At 48.6% G+C, this 10,923-nt stretch overlaps 5 protein-coding genes across 5 annotated transcripts; 3 read left to right on the top strand and 2 right to left on the bottom strand.

The window, feature by feature from the left end:
• Positions 1-517: 517 nt before the first annotated feature.
• Positions 518-2,325, bottom strand: E1B28_000785 (uncharacterized protein). Its single transcript, XM_043146652.1, has 8 exons — positions 2,037-2,325; positions 1,747-1,963; positions 1,686-1,696; positions 1,507-1,627; positions 1,381-1,447; positions 1,067-1,325; positions 597-1,016; positions 518-537 (listed from the first exon to the last, which is right to left on the bottom strand). The coding sequence occupies exons 1-6, from the start codon at positions 2,259-2,261 to the stop codon at positions 1,184-1,186; spliced, it is 783 nt and encodes a 260-aa protein (XP_043015355.1). The 5' UTR covers positions 2,262-2,325; the 3' UTR covers positions 518-537; positions 597-1,016; positions 1,067-1,183.
• A 24-nt stretch (positions 2,326-2,349) lies between these two features.
• Positions 2,350-3,606, bottom strand: E1B28_000784 (uncharacterized protein). Its single transcript, XM_043146651.1, has 5 exons — positions 3,454-3,606; positions 3,273-3,402; positions 2,997-3,215; positions 2,697-2,945; positions 2,350-2,639 (listed from the first exon to the last, which is right to left on the bottom strand). The coding sequence occupies exons 2-5, from the start codon at positions 3,377-3,379 to the stop codon at positions 2,453-2,455; spliced, it is 762 nt and encodes a 253-aa protein (XP_043015354.1). The 5' UTR covers positions 3,380-3,402; positions 3,454-3,606; the 3' UTR covers positions 2,350-2,452.
• Positions 3,607-3,882: 276 nt separating this feature from the next.
• On the top strand, positions 3,883-4,783 carry RPS2 (40S ribosomal protein; the record flags this gene model as incomplete). Its single annotated transcript, XM_043146650.1, has 3 exons — positions 3,883-3,992; positions 4,059-4,605; positions 4,664-4,783. 3 exons carry the CDS (start codon positions 3,883-3,885, stop codon positions 4,781-4,783), a joined length of 777 nt encoding a protein of 258 aa, XP_043015353.1.
• Positions 4,784-4,930: 147 nt separating this feature from the next.
• Positions 4,931-6,320, top strand: E1B28_000782 (uncharacterized protein; the record flags this gene model as incomplete). The annotated part of the gene is made up of 2 exons (XM_043146649.1): positions 4,931-4,962; positions 5,018-6,320. The coding sequence occupies 2 exons, from the start codon at positions 4,931-4,933 to the stop codon at positions 6,318-6,320; spliced, it is 1,335 nt and encodes a 444-aa protein (XP_043015352.1).
• Positions 6,321-7,793: 1,473 nt separating this feature from the next.
• Positions 7,794-10,664, top strand: E1B28_000781 (uncharacterized protein; the record flags this gene model as incomplete). The annotated part of the gene is made up of 2 exons (XM_043146648.1): positions 7,794-8,600; positions 8,670-10,664. 2 exons carry the CDS (start codon positions 7,794-7,796, stop codon positions 10,530-10,532), a joined length of 2,670 nt encoding a protein of 889 aa, XP_043015351.1. The 3' UTR covers positions 10,533-10,664.
• Positions 10,665-10,923: the final 259 nt, after the last annotated feature.

Below are 10,923 nucleotides of genomic sequence, written 5' to 3'. Positions count from 1 at the left end.
CGACGAGAGTAAATACGTGTACTCCGAGATGAAAGGATGCAGCGGAGTCAATGCCACATACGCCGTTGTTGAGGCAATTCCACGAGTCGCATCTTCAAAAATCTAAGTGAATTGCCTTGACACAAATGCGATGTTGATCACTGACTCTTTATCCGCGGCACACTGTTCCTCGTTCTTTTTGCTCCGGATACACCTTCCCTGTTGAGAGTCACAATAGGAACCAACCCGACAGTTGCCTCTGCTCGAGTGGTCGAGTGAGATTGGGCGGTGACCTAAAACGGTTCATCACACCTTGACACAATATCGATAAATTCATTCCCGCTTGCCGTGTAAGCAAGATATGCTGTGTTCTCTACAACGCACTCTTCACTCAACGTTACGTTTGCCCACCTGCTCATCAATGAGATAAATGCACCTGCAGGAATAATCTCCATACGTACATGCAGATGTTATTGAGACAGACAGACCCGTTGACGTTTGAACCACGGCCAGTGTGGTCTGCTAACTGCTTAAAGTTGGGAGGTGCTTCGCACTGATCTATATGTAGTCCCACGCGAGGGTCAGCCGAGACATGGATAGACAAGACATTCAATTACCGTCACGGTTCAACTGGCACGCACCACCAACTGGAATGAGATTCTGGCAGTGATCCATTTCATCCGGACAGAACTGTCCTCGAGGACATTTCGGTGGGATAGTGTTTGAGTCCTGCGGGTAACCGAAAGGAAAGTCATCGGACCTGCATCCTCTATAGGCACATGTCGAGTTCGCGGCACAGTAAGTTTGGAAATCGCAGTCCGAATAAAACTGATACGTCCCCACTTGTAAGCGATTATTTGACTGTCTGCAAGAAGCACTGAACGGAGCGTCACCGGCCGCGATGCATAGTGCGACACCTAAAAGCGGGAGAAACGACAGCTGAGAGGAAGGATGCATCTCCCGTGGAACAGAAACGACGAGGGGAGAGGCGAAAGGAAAAGCTTCGCTTCCCACCTCTTTAAATCTTTCTACACCCCCTTGCTTCACGTGTTGGAAGTAAATTTGACGTGAAACGAGCGTTACTTACGGTAATCAGCCACACTGCAAAGAGATCTAGGGGTTACAGACTCGGAGCTTCGAAAAAGGTTGCTCATCTTGTGGCTCCGGTTGGGGGCCCTCCTGACATTATTGAGTATTGAACCATTCACATAACTGTACATCTCTCGTCATCGCAGTCCAAACGATGGGCAATTTCATCAGGTCCTACTCCTCTGTCTCGACCCGAATTCAAATGAACGACCAGAACCCCCGCATTATTATCGTCTAGTTCGGCTACGAGCTGATGCCTGTGCGGAATAAAACGATTAGCTAAAGTTCGGTGGGGGGAAGGATTCGACCTACTTTTGCATCAGCTCTTCTATTGCGGGTTTGATTTTTGTGACACCACCAGTGGAATGTAGACCTTTACCTGACATGCAGACTCGCATTGGCATAAGACGAGAGGTTGAACATCCATGGAAAACTTACCGACTATGAGACGTAATGTGGTTTCACCACGTCGCTTTGCTTCCTCCAAAGCTTGGTCTGTATGAAATATCGCTTCCTTGACATGTAGGCCATGTAAGTCGATCTCTCCAGGTTTACTGTCCTTTGGAATTAACGCATCAAATTTAAAGCAACTCAACTGGGAGTTAGAATCGTTTGACCTTGTTGTTCTCTGAAAGAAGGTGACGATGATGTGTACATCAAACGATGGACAAAACTCACCGATGTAGATATATTGACTGGCTTCTTTGTTCAAAGACTCCATTCTCCTCTGATGTTCTTTTGCTTCATCAGACAGCCGCTTTGCCGCTGCTCCATCTCCTCGAGCATAGGCCGCACGGCTTTCTTGAAAACATTTCGCCATCTGGTCTCCGTCTTCATTGGCACGTTTCCTTAAATCGATGTAGTAAGGGTTAGCCTGGTTAATCTGATTCTGGTCCTGCCATTGTGCCAACCAACAAACGTCAGTGGTCACAACATGGACACCGTCGCAAATTTAATTATTTACTGACAATGCCACCGTGATGAGGAGGTGAATGAGGTTTAGAAAGATTGCCATGAGATGGTGACTGCTGCCATTGCGGCGGTTGCTGGTGTTGCTGAGGGTATGGTTGGTGCTGGTCGTGGGTTTGCGGGAGGGGACTTTGCCATGACGATAGTGGAGGTCGTTCTGGCTCCTGCTTGAGGCCGCAAAAAATATTCACCAGAGCTTTGAGGACTTTCAGCAACGTCGACATGTCAAACTTCGAAATCCGACCAAGGTGAAGTGACAGCGTAGGGAAAGGACACACGAGGCACGTCTGCACTACGGTTCACAACGCGATAGGGATCACGGACTCGAGCTCGTTATGTACATCAAGTAGGATCCGGGAGTATATTAGAAGATTATTACGGACGCTAAAAGCATATACAAAATCATAGCACATCATCAGATTTCCATTCCAACGAGAACAAATGCTGGATCGACCGGAAAAGGAGGTTTGACGACAACCGTCCCACCAACATACATGAAGGAGTGTAAAAATTCGCCCAACATTGGTGAAGATCTCTCCAATACAATGACAAGAGCAGAGCATTCCAGAAGTTCATCCGCAAGATCAAGAAGGGCAACAATGCTATATGCAGAGTCAGACATCGATGAAAATACTCCACCTCTCAAGATCGCAACTCACCTTTCCCGCAGACTAATGCTTTCCGCATGCTTGGCGTCGACATAGAGGGTCTTCCTTTGCCCAGGTAGGTCCAAAATCATACCTTCAAACGACGATCCAAGGCTCTGAGCAGATATTGAAACTTTCTTCGCGTGAGGGAGGGCTGATATCCCATGACGAGGAAACACAGTCAAAAGGAATTCGAGTGCATCCTTTTTGTGCTGAGGACCAAAGTCAGGTGAACCAACCCCAACACTCTCACTGCAATCACTACCATCATCAGGCGTCAGTGGGGGTGTGGAGATATCTGGCGATGCAGACCCGGTGGTACTTGGAACTAGGTGCGGAATGCTAAAAGGACGAGAAACGCGTGGAGAGCTGAAAGCTGATGTGGGATATCCGATGGGCTTTTGTAAAGGAACATGGGTAAGAGGAGAAGAGAGTTCGAAGGAGGGGGAAAATGGCGCCGGTCTGCCTGTCACACATTCCGACGACCCTCGGTCAGGAGGGCATTTTACTTTCGGGGTGTCAAAAGCGCCACTTGGAGGGGTCAATGTAAAGTTTGGTAAAAGGGATAGAACATGGAGAAAAACTCACCCCGGGTCCTCCAGAGAACGTAGTAGAGTAATAGTACATGTCGTCGTTACCTTGAACTTGGCACACGGCAAGTACACTAGGCTCGATGTCGAAAGAGGCAGCCCCATCCCCAACGGCTTGACGACCGTTGCTGGAAAAGATAAGAATTGGTAGTTTAGCCTTTTGTTATGGTGGGACTTACGTGGGGCAAAGACTAGATTTGTGTTTTATTGAATTCGACATGGTATTCAACGACATATGCCAACTTGGTAGAGGGTTGAGGATTGACTGAGAAGATTGTGTCGACGAACGATTGGAGTTGGAAACAAGATTGGAGGTTATGACTAAGCATTGGCAGTTGGCCGTGACCCAAGTGTCCGGGGTCCACCCCGAGTCCGAATCGTGCTTCAAAGTTTGTCCTCTCTTCATCGTTGTCAACGTTCCTCAAGACTGTGAGTACCTCGCCCATTAGCACCTCGTTCAAGCTTTTTCGCCTTGCTTTCATCACACTCAATAGTTCTTCTCCACATTTTGGTGGTACCTGAGCTGGATGGCTCTTTTGTGCTTGCGATGACTGTCGACAAAGTGCTGACTGAACTCACAGATTTCGTCCCTCCGTTTAGACCCAAATATGGCTGAAGCAACTCGTGGACGAGGTGGATTTGGACGCGGTCGTGGAGAGAGAGGTAGGGGACGCAGGGGTCCTCGTCGTGGCGCTCGCAAAGACGATGAGAAGGAGTGGTATGTCTGACGCACTTGGATCCGATTTCAAACAGTACTCACTATCGTTTCCCCCCTTCTATTCAGGGTCCCGGTTACCAAGCTCGGACGTCTCGTGAAAGACGGCAAAATTAAATCCATGGAAGAGATTTACCTCTTCTCTCTCCCCGTGAAGGAATTCCAGATCGTCGACTTTTTCCTACCGAAACTCAAGGATGAGGTCATGAAAATAATGCCTGTGCAGAAGCAGACTCGCGCCGGTCAGCGTACTCGCTTCAAAGCCTTCGTTGCCATCGGTGACTTTGACGGTCACGTCGGGCTTGGTGTCAAATGTGCAAAGGAAGTCGCGACCGCTATCCGGGGAGCGATTATTCTCGCCAAACTTTCCATTATACCTGTCCGAAGAGGATACTGGGGTGCCAAACTCGGTGAACCACACACCGTTCCGTCCAAAGTCAGCGGCAAAGTCGGATCTGTTATGTGTCGTCTAATTCCGGCTCCGCGAGGGACTGGTATTGTCGCTGCCCCGGCGTCGAAGAGATTGCTACAGCTGGCTGGTATTACAGACGTATATACTCAATCAACAGGATCGACGGCAACGATGGGTAACTTCTTGAAGGCGACGTTCGCTGCGGTAAGTTGGAAGTGATTGCTAGAGCTGGAGGCGATAACTGAAAACGTCGCTTCAACAGATCACAAGAGCATATGGATTCCTTACACCTGACTTGTGGCGCGAGATTCCTTTGTCGAAGCTGCCATACGACGAGTATAGCGCACATCTACAGTTGGCGGCGGGTGGAAAGAAGTATTAGATTTTGTTCACGATGTTACTCGCGGATTTCTCCTCTTCTGTCGTTGTCTTACCTAATATTGAATGAAATGTTACAACGTATTTGCGCAGTCTGCCTCAAATGTGAGGCTGATCGATTCGAGGATCGTTGCTTTACTTTTCTCCATCCATGGCCACTCACGCACACTCGGCGAGTCCTCGGTATGTTCGTTATCGTCCTGCTCATTGCCTCGCCGTGCTCACTTGTTCGCACCAGTAACAGTCAGGTCTTTCCCCCCCTGGCATCCCGTCCACCATCCACCCCTGCCCCTCCTCTACCTCATTCGTCAAGTACAGTATCTTTACCTAGCCCCGAGTCGATGCACACGCATCTCTCCTCCATGACAGACCTGTCTTCGCAGCTCACGCGAGGACCACCGGTCGATCCTCGCCGTGGCTTTAGTCCGTCAGTTGCAAATACCCCGTGGCCACTTTATCTTCTGTCTACAGACTCTCTGGTTCTGCCGGTTGTCAAAGAAAGCGCGAGGTCATGTAATTCATCAACCACACTCGGCAGCGTTCTCAGCAGCTTAGAGTCAAACTCTGATATATCGCCTGCGAAGGCCATACAATTCGACTTCCCAGAACCTCCTCCGATCAGTCCATTGTTGCGTCGTGTGAAAAGCTCACCCTTGTTAACCAAGGATGACGTTAGTATTGTTCAGCTGGGCGAGAGAGCTCCTCATACAGCCGTCTTAAGGTTTACCAGGAAACAGTCTCCCGATGTTTTCTCTGATATCCCATCAGACTCAACTTCATCACCCCTCGCCGACACCGCTCTCCATGCAATCTCGCAGGAACACCGCCTCAATACCCAGCCAGAATATCAGGTTGTCCTCAAGTCGGCCAATTGGTTATCGCGACCGCCGGCAAGTCTCCCAGTTCCTTCCCGCTCAGGCTACATTGCCAATGACGACGACCGTTCCAACGTTCCTCCCTCTCTATGTCACTCTTCTCGCCTCACCACTACTCCCTCCGCAACCTGTCCACCCTTTCCTCGCAAAGCCTCGAAAATGAGATCGTTGAAGTCTTCCCCATCAATTGAAAGTCTGGACACGCGGGCAGAGAAGCGAAAGATCCACAACTCCATCGATCGTGGTCGATCTGCATGGATGAATATCCGCAAGTCCTATTCCATGAACTTTTTTTGTTCGCCTGAGGCGGTGGCTCGACCTCGACCTCGACCTTCGCATGGTCTCCACTCCCCCCTCATGTCCAACCGTACTTCTCAGAGAGCGACTTACGTGACTTCTCCTGCGGAATGGACCAAGACGTCTTATCTCAATTATGGTGCGTTAAGTCGTAACGCCACGTCAAAGCCCTTGGTGCAACAAACGAGCACGAACACCGGCTATAGAATGTGGAATGACCTTAACAGGGAATCGGAGGAGTTGAAGTCCTTTATGGATATATCTCCAGAACGACGGCTGGGAGCCAGCAAGGACGCTGTGAAGAAGCTCTTGAGAATAACTAGCGCCATTTTGGAATGGGGGAGATTCAAAAGGTCAGGGAAGCAGTAGACTCGATTAGATACCTATATCTATACTGACAGATCGTCAGTTGTTTGTTCGTCGATAGCTTTGTACTCTGGCATTATTAGTACTACATTTTGTCCAAGTTCAAGCTCAAACTTAGTAAGAGCGGCCGGACGGGTGAAGTAATCACACCTTCCGGTATTGCATGCAAGTTTATAATGATTTTTTCTGTATAAACCGTACAGTCAGCTTCTGCTGCACTACTTTGCTGCATTTCAGAGTGATATTGAAAAAGGGAAATTTACTGATCTCGACACTTCGAAACGGAGACACATTATATACCTCCCACTTTTTCAGAAACTGGTACAGCACACTATGTGTAGTACTTTTTAGGCTACAGTAATCTCAGGCTATCTATCTAATAATCATCTCTTGTGAAAAGACAACGGGTTGTGAAATTCACTAATTTTACATACATTGAGATATATTATTATTAGGCATTTGAACTATAATTTCAAATTGTTGTAGGCGAACTTAGGAAGAAAGACCAGGACCCCTGGCAATAGGGCCAGATGCCTGAGCCCTATCCGGATAGGAATGGGGGAGATTTTTGGGATCCCTGAGCCCCATCCGGATAGATCAAGCCAAATTTTTGCCAATCCCTGAGCCAATCATCCGGATAAAAACACGCGGTCTGGCCTATGCCTGAGCCCGTCCGGATAGAATCGAGACGGCTAGCTAGATGGCCGGTGAGGCCGGTTGACCTAGAGTATCAGCCAGTATCCAACGTCCGTAGAAGTCCGTAGTGGCCGACATTCGTAGTTATCTTATCTTCAAACTGATAGAAAATTTTCATCTTCTGATTCTCCCGCTGACAGCGCGTGCTCCTACGTGTAATATCGCGCCCTCCCGAAATGGATATAACAATCACGGATACAAATGACAGGTTGGATGTACTGTCAGACAATGAAGAAATGCGAGGAGCTTGCAAATTTCGAGAAGTTGATGTGGATTGGAAGAGGGGAATGCATTAACACAGAAACACTACCGAGCTATGTTCGACTTTACTGCACATACGCCTTCCTTATTCTTCCTTTGTATACGCGATTCTCCTGCGCAGGTCCACCATGTTGAAGGTCTCAGAGAAAGATTGGTTGACGTTCTGTAAGCTTCGCGATGGGAAGGAAGACATCAACACCGTGTTGTCACCACCGAAAAAGGTCGACAACGCGCCGCAGCAACTGTATCGGACGAGTCAGAAGAGGAACAAGCTTAAAGCTTAAAGGTGAACTTTTTTCTCTCTTATTTACACCATACATAGAAAATATACTCTATAGATAGATGCCTAATCAATTGTCCGGATAGAAACAAGCCCTGGACGATGCCTGAGGTGGCTTCCGGATAGCGATTTCCTTTTTGGGATCCGGATAGAAGTCGGGGGTTCCGGACTCAGGCATTTTAGGGTATAAACAGGGGTCCTGAAAGACCCCACAGTCGAGGCGGTGTGGTTTCTGGATTATGTATATGATGGCGCTGCCGGTGCCCGCATTTGCCGTTGTTTGGAATACAACTCTTCGCAGGATGCCACTGCCAACGTCGAGCAAGCCCAACGAGACAACAAGGATACCCCTTCACCCACGCCAGTCGTCGCTACCCAAGCGTGCTATTGTCGTCCGTCTCAATCCTGAGGCCTTGAATGCCCTCAACTCCTTTCCAGCTCAACCTCAGGTTGACATCGACCTCAATAACGACAGTCCTGGTCTTCATATTGGCAAATCCTTCTTTCCGGTTCGCTTTCAGAAGGAGGAGATCTCTCATGAAATATATATTCGCGCTGCCACGGCCAACAAACTTAATGCTCCTCTCAGATGTCACGCCAACGTCGTCGGGAAGCTCTCTCTCACAGATCGTGAACTCGACCCAGGCACCGAGGCTCGAATTAAGATGGCCACGAAGGATGCTAGAGAACAGAGAGATGCTCCGAAAACAAAATACATTGATACCCCGTCGGACCTTCCCCAGCACGCCAACTCGAAGACTAGGAAGAAAGACTCTACTTCGATGTGGAGGAAGCCAGTCAAACCAAGCGATCAACCTAGGCTTTCTGCTTTTGTTAATCCGTCCACCATTGCTTCACATACCCGCACATCTCACCTTCTGTCCTCGTCTCAAATGTCAGCCGAAATCGTTGCTTTGAGAAAGCAAATCATTCATTATCTCGCAAGGAGCGATTTTGAACCTTCTGTTGACGATGTTCTTCGAGCTGTCGGACCAGAGGAGTGTGATCCCGTTACCAGAAGAGAGATAAATGACGCTCTCGGAGAGGTATGTTCTGCCTACTTTGCACTGCCCAGATTATGTTCATACCCTGAATCCGTCCCACGATTGTCCCAGGTCGCAGAACAGAACGCCAAACGACTATGGTCATTGAAGCCGCATTCCTGGTTGGAAGTTCGGCCTTACGAATGGCCTACGCTTTCCGAGTCTGAGAGGCTTCAAATGGCGCGCAAAGGAAGATTGATTCTGGCTAACCTTGGTGTATCCGAAAGTGATCCCGCCTGGGTACACGTCAAATTCCGCAACAATAAATCTGCTGTAGCCCCTATTGCGACAACATCGACACAATCGGCGAATGGACAATCGACGGTGGTCCCAAAACGAGGTATATCTTCTAAAGAAGTAAAGGAAAAGAAGACCAGGTCTATCAAAATGGAAACCAAAAATGTTTTAGTCAAGGACGAGGGAGGAACAGCCAAAGGATCCAAACCGGCCACCTCATCTACCCTATCCCCCCTACCAGCCTCGCATCTCACCACGTCTACTTCTGTTCCCAAGAAAAGGACCACACTGGTTGCGTCTGTTGCTGCAGAGATGCCAACACGCTCATCTCCCACGTCGCGAAAACCTCCAGGGTCTGGCTTCAAACTCAAAGCGAGCGATTCTCCGAGGCGTTCCGACAGCTTGAGTCAAGATGGATCCCCTGCTCCTTCCGGCCATTCTGTCCGAGTAAAATCAGACGCAGGTAGAAACCCAGAACGTGCTTCTGTCTCGTCAAATGTAAGGCTAGAACGTCACGATGGTAATGATGCCGCTCCACTAAAGCGTGTAAAGAGGTTGAAAGGAGAAGCAGGGGTCGAATCAGAAAGAGACTATGATATGCATGATCGGGAGAGGGATCGAGGCAGGGAACAACGACGAGAGACGGGGAGTGAAAAAGAAAGGAAGGGGGGGCGAGACCATTACCGAGAGCGGGAGCGGGAGAGGGATCCCGGTAGAGAGATAGGTTTGGAACTTGAACGGACACTGGAAAGAGAGAACGAGAAAGACAAAGAAAGAACTCGAGAGAAGAACAAAAATCAGCGTCTCCCGTCAGCGTCAACAGTGGCCAAAGAATCTTGCACCCTCAAACGGAAGAAACCTCTCGCTCGGGGCGGCGATGGCGATGATGATTCATGGAGTGGCAGATCGTCCTCGAAAAAACAAAGATTTACTAATGATGAGCAAAGGTCGACTCATGCATTGACCAACGGTGGAGAGCATGCCCAGAAATCTGGTGACCGTCCTCAGAAACTCGTCAAAAGTCCAAAGGATATACTCACATCGCACAAGCAACTCGCAGATTCCACCCCTTCCCCTCTAGTGGTAAAGAAGGAAACGATCAAGAAGGAATCATCACCGCTTGGTCAACTACCCAAAATAAAAAAGGAGTCGTCGCCCATGCCTTCTGTACACAAAGCATCTTCCACACACAAATCACATTCTAAATCAAGGCGTAAATCTCCTATCTATACATCCTCGGAAGATGAGGACAAAAGCGCCATTGCCGACACTAAACCTGGTGTAGATTCTGTATCCACACGGAATCATACTGTGATGCCCGCTCCTCCTCTGCCAATTCCCGTGCCACACTTTCAACCCTCTCGTAACACCGCCTCTTCATCAGGTGTCACGTTACCGACGAGCAACGGACGCTTGACACCTCCGCTCCCGAGTGACCATGCTGGCCTTCGTGCACGGTATAGGTCATCTTATCTGGAATACCTCGATACGTTTCGAACCGCCATGACGCAAAAGAGTAAGATCGAGAACTTGCTTCAGCATTATGGGGAGGGTAGTGTGGCCTCCTTCACGGATTCCGATGGCGAGGAGTTGTTAGATTATGATAGATTGACTCACGTCGTTGGGGAAACCAAGCGAATGTGGGATGAACTGCAAGGTATACAACAGGCATATGGGATGACGCCGGCAAGGAGTTAATCTTTCTCTTGTATTCACCTTGTTGTGGGTGGTCGCACATTTTTAGAGGAAGTTTACTTGACCTTCGGCAGTGTATCGTATTACCAGTAATTTATAGAACCAGTTTATATCACAAGTAGAGTTCTCTCGAAGACCACGAACATTGTGCAAAGAAGTTCGCGAACTTCACCGCCAGGCGATTCACTCAGAATCCAAAATGAACTCCACGCGAATTTCACCAGTGTGAGCGGTGAAAAAAAGCCAGAGAATTTTGCAATCGGAATATTCTTTCCCTTTCGCAAGCCCGCCTTGTTGTGAAATCATGTAGTTTGAAGAGCTTGATACCTAGTAAAAATAACCCAAAATTCAAGGGAATTTCTATTTGAACCCACACGAAATTACAAATGGAATT

The sequence above is a fragment of the Marasmius oreades genome, chromosome 1 (genome assembly GCF_018924745.1).
Source record: "Marasmius oreades isolate 03SP1 chromosome 1, whole genome shotgun sequence".
Classification (NCBI taxonomy): Eukaryota; Fungi; Basidiomycota; class Agaricomycetes; order Agaricales; family Marasmiaceae; genus Marasmius; species Marasmius oreades.
This window is presented reverse-complemented; position numbering and strand designations above follow the sequence as displayed.